Source organism: Semicossyphus pulcher, unplaced genomic scaffold (genome assembly GCF_022749685.1).
Source record: "Semicossyphus pulcher isolate SPU_LCO1_2020_fin unplaced genomic scaffold, fSemPul1.0.p SCAF_9, whole genome shotgun sequence".
NCBI lineage: Eukaryota > Metazoa > Chordata > Actinopteri > Labriformes > Labridae > Semicossyphus > Semicossyphus pulcher.
In genome coordinates, this window is record NW_027211770.1 from 25,964,218 (window position 1) to 25,978,908 (window position 14,691).

General features: G+C 42.7%; 1 protein-coding gene across 2 annotated transcripts in view; it reads right to left on the reverse strand.

Moving 5' to 3' along the window:
• The window catches only part of gramd1a (GRAM domain containing 1A), a 32,640-nt gene extending 18,214 nt beyond the window's left edge, over positions 1–14,426 (reverse strand). The window contains exons 1-8 of one of the 2 annotated variants that reach the window (XM_069656120.1): positions 14,029–14,426; positions 3,460–3,688; positions 2,312–2,332; positions 1,523–1,607; positions 1,248–1,351; positions 929–1,024; positions 510–590; positions 60–178 (exon numbers count right to left, since the gene is read on the reverse strand). In XM_069656120.1, coding sequence (XP_069512221.1) covers positions 60–178; positions 510–590; positions 929–1,024; positions 1,248–1,351; positions 1,523–1,607; positions 2,312–2,332; positions 3,460–3,688; positions 14,029–14,144 — 851 coding nt within the window. In that variant the 5' untranslated portion in view covers positions 14,145–14,426. Of the gene's footprint in view, positions 1–59; positions 179–509; positions 591–928; positions 1,025–1,247; positions 1,352–1,522; positions 1,608–2,311; positions 2,333–3,459; positions 3,689–6,758; positions 6,898–14,028 lie in introns of those variants that run through there. The other variant, XM_069656121.1, reaches the window with a different exon arrangement.
• Between the last annotated feature and the right edge of the window lie 265 nt (positions 14,427–14,691).

Here is a 14,691-nt window from a genome sequence, read left to right on the forward strand (position 1 = left end):
CAGATAACACTGTGAAATCATACACAATATCCTGCATATGAGCATGTTTTTACACTCACAGTAGGCCGTTCATGTGTTCGGCGGTGGGGGAGACGTAGTCGTCGTCTTCACTTGTGAGGCCCAGCTCAGTGCCGTAACACTGGTGTACGATGTGCCAGAGCTCTTTGGGAGATAAAGACTGCAAAATAAACACAAACGTCTTATTCAACAGATCAGGATCAATACATTTATGTACTGCCGTTATTCATACCCTACAGCTCTTCAGCCCTCAGTTCGCTGCTGCTATCTGTCTCTACGTAATGTAACTGCTTTTGCAACAACGCTGTCCAAATTAATGTCTATATTCAAACGCTGCAAATAACAGTGATTTAATTTGTTCTCCCGAGCCTGTGTTTGTGGCCGTCTCCTGCTTCCTGACACTGTGTGTGTTCCAAGATAATAACCCCTATCTGTGTCACAACACCAGGCGGCAGCATGAATTGTCAGCAGGGTGGGCGAGCAGGCTGTACCTTATCCAACAGCGCGTTCTGCCACAGACGGAAAATCATCATGAAGCTGCGATCCCTTGCTCCGAAAGATGTGAAGAAATGCTGAGAGGGAGAATATCGGGAGGGAAGGAAGGAAGGAAGAAAGAAAGAAGAGAAATGTGATTTGATGGATGGTTTCCCTCTGTTGGGATGTTTGCTTTGTCACAGTCAGTGGAGATAAAGTTGAGTCAGCTCTTTTCAAGCTGCTTCGCTGGCAAAAATGGTCAATTTGAAGTAAACAGTATCAACAGCAAACATATTTCATGCTTTTAAAGCAGCAGTTTACGTGACGGACACAGAGAACAGAAATATGCTGTTGCTATAACAAATTTAAATTATAAGTCTTCAGTTCCTGAAAATGTGTTTACTAGAGATCAATAATATTTGTGCTCAAGCCTGACCTTCTCATTGTCAGTGCTGATCTGGATGGCGTTTGGGATGAGCTTGGCGGTCTTCTCCTTGGTCATAGAGGTCACGTCTTTCAGCAGGATAGTGATCTGAATAGAGAAGGAGAGAGACTTACTGTGTTTGCTGCGCTGTGTATACCTCTATGCAACACTCTTATCTCACCCTAGGGCCTGAGCGTATCTATATTGATCTGCAAACAGGTGCATTAAAGGGACTCCTTATCTGAACTCAGATGTGACATTAACCAGGTAACAACAGGCCTGAGTTTGACCGTACGCATGCTCATGTTTACACAGTGTGCGCATGACTTACAGTGGTTTCCCAGCGGAAGATGTTACTGTAGAAACAGAGCCAATTCTCCGACAGATAAAGGCGACCCTGAAGCAGTATGTCCTTCTGCAGAGCGCAAGAGTAGTCTGAGGAAGAAGAAGAGAGGTTGATTAAACTTACATAACAGTTGATAGAGGATAATTCTTAAGTGAGCACTTTTTCTGAGAATGTAATCCTTTTAAGAGTGTGGGATACGTGTAGCTCATCACACACACAGAGTTCATCACACGCCAACAAGTCTTGAACACTCAACTCACCCACTATAAGTCGCTCTGTGTCAGGAAGCTTCTTAAAGAGTTTTCGAAAATCCTCGTTCCGCTGTTTGTACGTAGGACTGAGGACCTGAGGGGCAGGACAGGAAAGAGGACAGAGAACATGTGTTTTAAGTCGCTTTCCTACGGATCAAAAACCTGCTAACACCCGGCTTTTTTGGTTAATGGGAAAGGTTACAATCGGCATTCAGACCCGGCTTGACTTCGATTGGCATTGACGGAAACACAAAACCCGCGTGGACACGCTAATCTCCGGCCCCTTTCTGTCGCGATGCTATGCTCCGTCGGTAACTAGTCATCTCGGCAGCGCTCGATCATCGTTCCAAATTTGTCCGCGCCAAATTTGAGACACAGACTGAATGAGTAATAGATACAATAAAGACCTAACCACCACAACATCTTCACTGTTTACTAACCCTGTTTCGGGCACGTTTGTGACATCAGACGGTGACGCAGCAGAAAAGAGACTTACAGGAGTATATTTCACTGGCAATGGGAAAAGAGAAATCTATAAGCGGGTCTACCCGGGTCTGAAAAACCTGCGTCAACGCATTAACTTCGGTGGGAAAGGGGGATTACTTTACAAACAGCCTTGGGCTGAACTGGGATATTTAGTTAGGTCAGAAAGTAAGAAAAACAAAGTGTTTTTCTTAAGAATGATTAGCATTTCACAACCTCAACTAGTTTCACCCTCCTGGAGCTAAAAGCAGAAAAACATTAGCAAAGTAGCCTGGAGTGAACATGTCAAATGACGTGCTGTTACTGTGTACTTACATTGTACCAGCTCTGCATTTTCTGTAAAGAAAAGAAAAGCACATTTAGTGTTGAACAGTACGTAAACTTCCTTGTTATGGTAAAAAGGTTGAAGTTAAACAGATTCTCACACAGCGTATATGGTTTCGGTACAGGATCCCACTTCCATATTTGTATGCATGTGGTCCAGGCCCTAGCCAAAGCCTGTTTATGTAACATTGAGGTTTTGCAGTTGTGTCAAAACAATCACAACTTCTCCCTTTAACAAGGCAGGTGGCACCGATCAGCTGTGATGAACAGTCAACGGGAAAGCACGCTGTGCTTTTCACAACACTGAGGCTGAAATTATACGACGTGAAAGCTAAAACTGCGCCCGAGGGCACTCAGAAAGCGGGACACTGTCTGGGAGAGCAAACATGCTTACATTTCACAGTCTGTTGAAAGGAACAGTGAACATTGTAACGGCTCACATGGCTGATGAGACGCAGCGAAAATACAAAACAAACGTTAGCAATATATATTCCAAATACCGAGTGAGGTTGTGATTTTACTCGCCTGGAAGTTGTTTGGTTTTTTCTCCCTCCCGGAAACATGTTTTGTGCTCAAGCTGTTTGACTGTAAATTTCTGTGCAACTAAAAATGGAGTTCAAAGTTCAGCCTGATTGTAACGCCTGCCAGAAAGGTGTATTCATTTACAATCAGCTCTCTGATTACATTCTCCAGGATACATTGGTGCTGTCAAATCTTGACCTTTGTTTGATCTGTTATTTATGTGTGCTTACTAAGTCAAAGTCCTTTCATATGTTCGGAGCGGACTCTGAATAAATGCTCTTTTATATCAACCTCTACCTCCTCTAAGTTGACAGAGAAATGATTTGAGTCTTCGATGAGGAAACACCCTAAGTAGAATAAAAAGTCTTGGTATGTTTGATTTGGTCATTTCATCGTTCATTGGTATCACATGAAAGAGACTTGAGTCTTTACCTCACAGACACATAAAGCTTTCACAGCATTCATAAAGTCCATTGATGGTCCACGGGTTTGCCTTAGCCCTAAGTCTCCATGTCTTGATGTCTACTGACCTCTCAGCAGCAGCAGCAGCAGCTTTAAGTTTTAAGCTCAGCACCCATCTATAACATTTCACATGCATCAGTGATATTCTGATTTACCTTGGCATTGCGGCTGAAGTGGCGAGAAGCAAGTGGATAGGCGGATGTGAGGGAGGAGGCAGAGGGTATGGAGGGCAGGGGGCTATCTGAGCCTCCTCCTCCTCCTCCGCCGCCAACACTGCTCTTCTCTCCTCCTCCCTCGCTCTCACTGGCCCTGCCACCCCCAAGAACCCTGCGCCGCAGGGAGGGGGAGCTGCCGGGGGTGCTGCGTGGAGAGTTACTGGCCGTACTGGAGACAAAAAAAGGAGGGGACAGAGAGAAATTTAGCTCAGGGGAGAACAGAGGAAGTCCTTTTATATTTTATCTGAATTTTGCACTGTAATGCCTTTAATGTCATGCTATGAAGACAGGCTGCAGGCGTTTCCTATCTGATAACAGCATGCCATCTCAGGCTGCTTCTGAAGACCAAAGAAAGGCCATGTGAGGCCAGTGTTATCAGCTGAACTTAATTTAACTGGTACAGCAGACAGACAGGGAGGGAATCTAAAGCCGTTCAGTAATGGGTCTTAAAGGTGGAGAGTGTGATACTATTCCATTACATTTTCTGTTAAATTCAGTCTGTACTTTTTAGCATCTCCTCGTGGTCCGATAGCCGTCTGTATAGTGTGTTTGTACACAGCCCTAACCCGGGGGGAGCCACACAAAGGTTGCTTAAGGACATCCAGCTTAGTTCTCAAAGGTATGCTGTTGTTGTGATATTTGCAATAGTAGCGATGGTAGCAGAAAAGGTTTAGGTATCACCGTCTGGAGCTGGTGTGCTGGATTTGGGAAGCCATCTCGTCGTCTCTACAGCTTTGCAGCAGCAACTGTACCGCCAGTTTGCTAGCCCACATCCCAGCTAATTAGACTGCTTTCTGTGTAGTTGTCGGCTCTAGCCCTATTTTGTTTCGTTTGTCCGTACAAGGTAAATAAAGGCTTCACAGTTTTCATTAACTGACAGATATGTAATAAATAACAACTACAACAACAGACTCTAAATAAGCAATTTTTAAACAACACTGGCAAATTATGATTGCCAATTACTATTCTAAACATTCTACACTTAATAGAAAATATTTAGGTCCAGCCTGTACTGTCCTCATCATGTTCATCCTATTGCTGCCAAAACATTTACATCTAATGTTCTGCTCAGTAAGCCATGAACATGGCAGTATCTTCACGCCACAACACAGTTTCCATGGTTCCACCTCATGTCTCTTTAAGTAAAAAAACACTGCATTCACAATCGGTCAACTTAGAAAGTTGCCTCTTAATCATTGTCCATTCCATTATCCTGAGCAGACACGATGAATCAGTCGTAGCTGCCTTAAGTGCTGCTTTCAACTTAACTTAATGAAAGCTCTGCTCATGCACTCAACAGCATATTGCAGTGGCTCCTTCCGGGCTACAGTTGCTGACTTCATTAGGGAAGGCAAGGCAATAGTTCATCACTTCATTTACTCTCTTTGCGCCAGCTCTTTGTTATGTTATCAGCCCCTCCATGATGATGATGATTTTTGTACCATCTACCCCTCCTTATTTGGGTGAATTCCACCAACAACTGTCCACATGGTTGACAATTAAATTCCCTATTCCAGCAATCTAGCTCATAGTTTCTGTCTCCATCCCAAATGAGGTATACACTGGGCACTTGGGCCAGTGCTAATGGAGTGTGATATGGCCAACTGGATCATCCAAATTTAAGAAGCTGTTAATCATCTGATAAAGGCGAATTAAGTGACAAAACAGAATAATAATAAAGTACTATAGTGCTGCAAAGATGTTCTGGCTACATCTTGTTCCCAAGATCTGCAAAAATGACCCTTCCAACTTATTTCACATTATCTGTCCAAATAAGCGCAATAGGATTTTCTTTTTTAAAATTGCGCAGCCCTATTATGTACATAGGCTGCCACTTTCTTTTGTACGATTAATGGATCCTGTGTAATTTAAATCGCTGCATCTGATTTCTTTATGTGAATATATGCAATGCACATGCATCAGCTTTTCATATAAATCTTTGTACTTTAATTAATTTGTTTTGGAAAAATAAACCTTTTTACATTTCAACTGAACACTGTAAACCATTGTAGTGTCTTGGTCTATGTTGTCTGTATTAATTGTTGTTGTAAGAGTGTTGTCATGCTGACCTTTTGGCGAGGTCTGCCATTATAAGACCAAACAAACAATGCTACTTTAAGCAAACACTTATCCTTGTTCTGACCTACAAAAGTAAATAGAACATCAGCAACAACATTATCAGCAACAACATATATTTTTAATGCCTGAAACCGCAGGCAGCGGGTAGGCGTCAGATGAAGCGATTAACTGCACGCTGCCTTTGTTTACATTTTCCAGGGCATTAAGTGAGTGAGTGATACATATGACATATGAGATTTTTTGTTAAACACCACCACAGGACAAAATCAGCAAAGAGACCCTGTCCACAGGGGTCGCCAAACCACAGTACACAGTAGCTTTAAATAAAGAACCATTTCTAAAAAGGCACGAGTACAGCTTGGAGCCTGTAAACGTGTTGCAATTTTCAGTGACATCAGCTAGATGAAGCTTGGGGTACAGGTAGGGATCCACACATGAAGTTATCTGTTAACAAGCGCGACGTGCTAACAAGTAGCATTAAGCTATCTTTAGGTAAACGTACTTAAGAGCAGCGGGTGTTGTAAACAGGCTTGATGTGCAGTGAGGACATTGAGTGATGTGAATCTGTGTCAGCATGTGTTTACAAACCGGGGCTAAATCCGTCAGCAGCACAGATGTAAAACACTATCCAGCAGCACTGAGAAGCTTTTGGATACTACCCGCCTCTAGCTGTCTCTCTGGTATAGTTATAAAATTAACCCTGATAATGTCCTCTCTCCCGGCAAACACAAAAGGACAGAGGCAAAGTCAAACATAGGAAGGGAGGAGGAAATATGCATCTCGTTTCAGTTAAGATACACTACATTGTGCAAGGCTGGAGGCAGCTGTGGTCAGACTAACAGGATGGAGATTGAAGGAGGGAGAGAGAGAGAGGGGGAGGGAGGGGGGCTTCAGACAGACAGTGTGACCGACTGAGCACAGACAGGATGAACATAAACATACAGCTAGCTATCACAGCTAATATCAGACCGTGGCTGCACACCTGCGCCTTCACATGAACCGTGCCTCTGTCTCACCCATGTTATCAGCGGGATTTACAAGCTGTGACTCATTTGACCACGCCAACAACTCCGTGCACGGTGCATCAGGACCACAGACAGATCACAGCAAATCATTATGCTACTCATCGCACCGGATGAGTCTCTCTTTATGTCACTTACTCGAACATGTCATGAGGCGTTTGCGATCCAGCTAATATCCAGAAAATTACAAACGCGATCGCGGTTCTATCAATATGGCACCGATGTTCCTGTGCAGCTATAGCAAGCCAGGCGACACAGGGGTGTATGTCCGCCGTTTCCTTCGCTCAGCCTCGGGGTAGAAATGCGCCCATCGTCCACCGTCCCGCGGTCGGATGTCAATTTCCCATCGTGACCGATGCCCCTGCACCACACAGCCGGGTACCGGACGGACCGCTGCTCCCTATGCCGCTTGCAGGACCCGTTAACGGGCTGCAGTCTCTGCGTCCATCCGTAATCCCCTTTGCAACTAGGCAGAGGGTGGAGGGAGGGGGAGGGAGGGAGGAGGAGGCGGCTCCATGTGTTGAGTGAGGCCTTGCTATTTTCAGTTTTCTACAGTAAGGTGGTGCTGAGCTGGGGGGCACTGATAACACAGATAAGGAAGAGTCTAAACTGAGGGGTTTATTGGAATTCAAAGGAAGCAGAGCCTTACAGACAGTCGGTCGCAAGAGCATTTACCAACACTGTTCCCTTTGTGATTAATGGCCTTTAACACATGAGAAATATTGACTTTTAAAAGCTCAATATGTGTCGTCTATCAGTTCACCAAACAGATCCTCATTCAATGGGATGTATAGTATTTCCAACCAGACAAAGCCGCACAACAGGTACTGTTTCAAATGATGGATTGATCAACCTCAAGAGTAAATGTTTAATGGGTAATGCATTTTCAATTTCCATGTATCCGGCCTCAGAAATGTGAATTTGTTCTTCTTTTCTTGGTAGTAAATTGATACTTGTCGATATCAAAGTATTGGTTTTACAGACCAAACAATTAGTTAAGAAAATATTCTCTAGTTGAATAAGAGTTAATGAGTGTGTAAAATGAACGCACATCTTTTGGACATTTACCTATCTCTGTACAGTAATGTATTCTATATTTTCCTGCATAATTGCACATCTTTTTGACTTTACCAACAGAATTTTTGCATATATATTTATGTTTCTTTACTTCCATATTTTTCTCTGAATAAAAAATTGAATTTTGATCATATTTTTAGATGAATAACTTCACACTGTTAGATGCAGGCAGCTAAGGTAAAGCACCGTATACTTTAAAAAAGGGATACCCAGCCATGGCCTGTGGTGAATCCACCTGGCTCAAGTCCAAAGCACATGCAATCCCTTAACCCTCAATCTCTCTGTCCATCCCTCTGGATTAGAGTCCACATCATAATCCACGCAGGGCTGAGCCAGGCCCGCATCTCTGCCATTCTGTCTCGCTCTCTGTAATCTGCTTTTCTGAGGTTCACCAATGGCCCATAATAGTGTCAGAGTTTAATTTGCCAGGTTGTTGGGTACTGAGAAAGGTGCAAGAAAAGAGTGTGATTGCAGCTGAGAAGAATATACAGGAAGTGAGCATACAAGATGTAAATGTGACACTCTAAGGCCTTTTCCTTCCTGCCGACCAAACATATCAGATGAAGAGAAAGAAGAGCCTTTGAAGTAAAAAAAAAATAGGGACTAATATATATGACTTTAAAAGCAGATTACCAAAAATGGGTTAGAATATAATTGTGCTGAGACACTGACCAGAAACAGTAAAAGAAACTCTAAAGAAGGTCGACCTATCAAATTGGATTTATAATCAGAGTTTGTTTAGACACACCAACTGAATGCAGACTGTGAACCAGGAAGGCCACAAAGCTGAACTTTGATAAGACGAGGCAGAAAGAAAAAAAAGGTCACAGTTAGAATCAATCCCAATCAGTCAGCAGGTCACGGTGTTGTTGATTTGACTGTGCTTAACATCCTTCCTCCGGTAGATTACGCAGTATAGAATTTTAAATTTAAAAACACATGCTCAATACTCTGCCCTTGTGCTGAATTGATTAGCGTTGCATTCATTGATTAGCATACAAAATAAAAGGTGCAATGTTGCAAACTCCGTATGGCTCAGATCCTCTCAAACAAGGTATCTGAAATTTGACTTCAGGCTGTCTGCTTCTGCAAACTGACACATTAAACATTTAAGTTTAAAGACATAACAAAAGATAGGAGCTTTATAGACTGAAAATATTTAACCAAGGAGGCCTATCAGTCTATATATTTCTAAAGCTAAACATTAGATCTTTTTATGATAATTTAACAAAGAGTTCACATTAAATGAGATGAACAAGGTCTCTGTGTAAACTGGAATTAGCGCCTCAGATGTACTGCAGGAAATGTATTTATGCTAGTTGTGCAGAGCAAGTGAAGTCAGCCTAATAAAATGTTTCCTCCCTGACATAATTGGAGGCTGGGGCAAATAGTTCAGTCAGCTAATGACCATCTAAAACTGTAAAAATTAATCAGATGCAGCTTTATTGACCAGCGTTCAACATGGGAAACGATAGAAATATGAACTTAGTGGATCATTTAAAGCTACCATGAAACGGTGAGCCGAGTGCTATTTGATGCCCCATGTTTTTGCTACCTTTATAAACACAAAGCTTGCGAGAGACTTCAGTAGATATTGATTGACGTTAACAGCAAACACAAACTTTAAGAACAATCCCTCACAAACACAAAGATGACTCATAACTGCTAGCTAGCTAGCTTGTAGGTCCTGTGCGTCAGTGTTTCATTGGACAGAAACATTTTCTATGTTCTCCAGGAAACTAAGTAACATAAGGAATACCACCAAAATAATTTTTTGTCATTGTCGGGCCAGGTACTGGTGTAAAGGTGACAATCAGCAAAAGACAAATGTGATTTACAAAAAGAGAGACATCAATGAAAATATCAGGGGAACTTAAATACTTATAAAAATGTGAGCTCTCAGCTTTGGCATCTATTATCAAATATTTTCCATCAGTGGCCTTGTCGCACTTTGTTACTTCTGACAAAGTCCAGACGGATTTGGTCAAATAATAACCTCAACCTCCTAAAGTGGAAACTGACAGGAACACAAGTCTCAACAAAGAAAACAATAATAGCCAGCTCTTAATACCTCATCACCTTTTGTTTGTTTGTTTGTTTGTTTGTGAGGCACATACACCTGTGAGTGGTGTCTGTCCGGTCAGAGGGGTGTTTATTTGGCTCAAAGGCATGTAGGGTAACCAGCTGCATATAGGCCTCTGGTGACCGATACATGCATTTTAAAGCAGTCTGAATAAGTTACCTTTTGTTAGACCTGGCCTACAACCAACATGATGGACATGTCTGACACTGCTTTATTTAAATAAAAAGTGAGAGCCGTTGTGCAATATAAAATTACAAATACAACAACTAAAGTATTATTACAGGATAACCAAGACTACAGTATACAATGGCATGACTTCAACTTAACCATAAATCCAGGTCTTCTAAATATCAAAGATACGTCAGCATGATTACAGACTGTAATCTGCTGCATTAAATGACATAAAATAACAACACTTTGTCCCGACTGACAGGATGAAAGCCAAGTAGGAATATTGCTCCTACCACATTTAATGAACTGATATGAGGATTCAGTTTAAAAGGTCTGAGGTTCACACTGATCTGATGCATCTCAAGCCGCCTGTGTGCTGAGTTACCTACAGTTGATTTAAGAATCTACCCACTGTTAAAGACCAACAACAGACACTTCAAAGTTGATAGGCGACAGGGTCAGCTTAACACATCACCTTTGGGACAGACGTAAGAGGCTTGTCAAAGTTGTTTGGCGAATGCAAATCAGCTGTCATGCTGTACAAACACTTCAAAGTGATTAGAAATGTATGTATATTCACATAAAACAAATGCTTGTTTATTTTATGGCTTATTTGAATTACAGTGAGTGTGTTAGGGTGCACCTAGCATCGTTTAAACCTAATGTCCTCCACTTGAAACTATACAAAAAGGCATTCTTTTAATATAAAAGCAATTGTCAAACAGTTATTATAAGGGTAATTATCTGATCTGGATTAGCTTCAATGATATCCGGCCAAACAATATAACTGGGTTAATAAAATGATGTGCACATGAATGAGACAAGGGCACAGCTGTTCATATGGAGCACAGAGCGAATCATCCTCTGCCTGCCCTCTGTAGCCCACTGCAGTGCTGCCCAGAACCTCCTCTGATTGGACTCGTATGACATCATCAGACTAAGAGCCCGCTCCCATTGGCTGAAGGTGATGTCATGCTTTGGAGGAAGGATAAATGGTGCATGAACCCCGCCTCTAGCTCCTTGTGACTGACCCAGCTCTGTTTTTCCCTTGCTGTCACAACAGCGGTCTCGCTTTGTTTACAGTTTCCATAACCTTGCTGCTTCGCTTATTTTAAAAGAGGTCATCTTTCTTAAAACATCATAATCTTCTGAACTATTAATCAAAGGCAGGTCATATCTAGTGTGTTGGTTTTCCTTCATTTTAAGTACAGGCTACCAAGGACATTTCTTGCTCCATCACCGAAATACTATCGGCCTGCTTTTATCTGACGTCATATCGTAACATTAATCAACTTAATCAGGATTTTAACCGTGTAATCTGTCCTCACTAGTTTTAGCCATTAGCTAATTATCTCCAGCCTATTCAAAAATAGCTGACCTCGTGCGCCCATTTGAGGAAAGTCGACTAAGCTTAAATCTGTCAGATGTAAGGCCTTTTTACTCCCCACTGACGAGCACAAATGAGAGGCTACACACTCCTGTCAATCATTGCTGGCAAAAATCTAGTCTTTCAAGGCCTGAATGCAAATTGGCTGAGGTTTTACAGAGCTATAAACGGAGAATAGCCATGAGACAGGCAAACACAGCACTGCTTATGTGGACGCTCTGTTCTAGGCCATTGAACCCTACGTGCTGCTGTAAGACAAGTGAGCCTATTTGCAAAAAAATCTGTCAACTGAATGAATGAAGGGAGTAAGTACAAGCTGTACTTTATTTCATTATCTCTTTCCTCATGTTTTTTTAACCTCTGGCTGGTTGTTTGAGATGAATCCAGCACACTAACCTGCAGCTGTCCCAGTCAGAGTCTCTGCTCAGCAGGCTCCTGAGGGACCAGCGGGAGCGCCGGCTGGGAGAGGGACTACGAGACCAGGAGCGAGACGGTGGCAGGAGGAGGTCCTGAGATGGGATGTCCTGACCTTGCTCTTCCCCTTCCGTCTGACCAAAAGCAGAGGGAGAGGTGCTCCGATGACGAATGGTGCCCTTCTCTGCAGTCTCTTCTATTACAATTTTTTTACCCCATTGTCTTTTAGGAGAGCAGCCTTGCTCTTCCTCGCTTCGTTTCTTAGTTCGAGTCCTGCTGCGGTGGAATCGACCATGGCGGCTCGAGCGTGCCAGCCTGGGGCTGGGTGAGCGAGACCAAGACTCTGTATCAGAGGATGGCGGCAGGACGGTCAGCGTTGGGACGGGGACTGGCTGCGACAAAATTATATTTTCTGGTCCCACAGGAGAGGACATAGTCATCATTAGAGCTTAATTTACTCTTTTAGTCAAGTGGAGAACTGTTACAAGGGCATGTTGCATCTTCAGAGTTAAGGCTGACCCATGACTGAACAGGATGCTCCAGTCACGCATCTGATATTTTTTCGAAACAGGGTGAGCACATATAGTCAACTTTGTGTTGCTAAATAATACTTCAGGAAGTGTCTTAACATCAGAGAAGTAAATTTCTCCATATGCGGTGCAATGGCAGAACAGTTCGCAAGTTAATGTGTGAGAGTTCCTTCACAGTTAAAAATGATGCAGCAATGACCCAGAAAACAAGGAGGAGGCCTTCCAGAAACATTTACAGGCCTTTGTGTTCTTCAGGCAATCCATTTCCAGTTGTCCACTCAGCATATATGTTGCTAAGAGTGAAAAAAAAAAGCTCTATCATCCTTTATCTGTGTTTTTAGCCTATGTGCCTCACTCCTTCCTCCTCTGCACCTCATACACTGCCCGTCGTCACGGCCTGTCCTCAGTAGTCCTCCGCTCTCCTCCCTTTGGTAGACTTCAAGCTTCCATTTGCATTATCAGGCTCATCTTTTCAAGAGATGAAGTCTCAGACAAAGACAGATCTGTGTCTGGAAGTAGCTTCCTGAGGAGTAAAAAGAGCAGAAACTTTTGCATTCAGAAGGCTAACCTGCATCTAAGTACCACTTTCCTAAAATGCGTTGCCTGGAATATGAATCTTTAAATGTCCCAACTGAAACAAAAGATTGTTTGACTAGAACTATTTCTGTCTGGTCTTTGATACTGCTCTGGGAATATGAGGTATCATATGACGATGATGATGACTTGGAATCAAATACTGTTCCTGTAAGAAGGTGAATCAATGCGATATATTAAGAATGGGGTCGATGTTATATTCATTCTTTGGTCAAGTATTTGCAAGATTTTCTCCCTTCAAGTTACTCAGAAATAGCCAAAACTTGGGGTGGACTGACACCAGTCACTGTGAGTTTGTCAGTGGACAGAATCAGAGACACCTCATCCCTGTGTGATGAAATGAAGTCCCATACAAATTAGTACAAGTTTTAGTCAATCTAGATGCCAGAACCTTGGCTTCCAAAAACTGGCCTGCAAGAATAAACACAATCTAACACAGCTACTTCCAAACATAAACCACATCCTTGAAAATAGATGGTTCTTGCAGCCAGTAACAAGGTGTACTTGCCACTACAGACTACCAAGGTTATACGTAGTTACATGAAATCATACTGCAGATGTGTCCTCCAACAGGGAAGGGTTGTGTGTGTGTGTGTGTGTGTGTGTGTGTGTGTGTGTGTCACTCCATTGTTTGCCTTCAAAGCAGGCACTTCCCAAGGCAAGGGCCCAAGCACGTCTGACAGTATTTGCTGTGATCTGTTTGAACAAGAACAATCTTGGCACAGACTTGTTTGTCCACAGTAATCCACCATAATCCCCGTGCAGCCTTCACTCTTTGGTCCACACAAGCCTGATCTTTTTTCCATAAAACACAGGCCATTTCAAAACTTTACCGTGCAACATTACACACCAAACCGAGGCCATCTCAGCAGCAGAATAACACAATACAAACAAGCTCATTCAAGTTCCTGCAAATGTAAGATGATCCTGTGATATAAAATACATAAATCAAAAGTGTTGCTCTGTTCGTACTTTAATGATCCGGAGTTATAGGAAACACCACCAACCACTGACATCTATTGATATTGTTTGCAGTTGAACTCGCGAGGACAAAAGGGTAAACAGAGAGAAATCGGGTTACGCTCACCAACACAGCACAGACATACAAACTTTGCAGCCTGGGACTCGGAGTACTAAAGTTATAACTCCTACCTCCCATTGGATGAGTTTCCTCCGTTTCTGTTATCCTGCTCGGCCTCGAAAACAAGCCGAGCGACGGTGCGGGGGGTTATGTTAAAATCCACTTTTTCACAGGAACACATCAACATTCTCAGCCGCGTGAAGAAGCATCTGCCGGCTGCAGCTAACCGTTAGCCTTTAGCCAGCTAACCAAGTTGAGCTAACGTCCCCCCTCGACCTGTGAAGGCCGACAGCTCACAAAAAATAACTAGCAGCTTTTAATTTTCAGCCCAGAAACTTCCTTGCCGACGTCCTCCATTTTCACTTTAAAACCAACCCGAGATAAAACAGAGATCGTACTAAATTAAAGCTAACCAAAGTTAGCTTAGCCTCAGTGGCGTACTAACTTGGTTTTAAAGTAACAGACAATACAGTTTATTGTCGAAAAGTGAAAAGAGACGGAGTCAGTCAGTCGGGCGCTTGAATTAGCACGAGGGGGGTCACGAGAGGTCTCATCAAGAAAAAATATTATACCTGCTTTGTTTTTTTATAATTCATTGATCCATCAACACAATCGTTACTAATATTCGAGAAATTACAAGTGACTCGTATTATTATGCAACAAATAAAAACAGCAGCTGGCAAAGCAACATAAACACCCCTCCGACAAACTTTTTGGTACAGCCCGGGGAAATA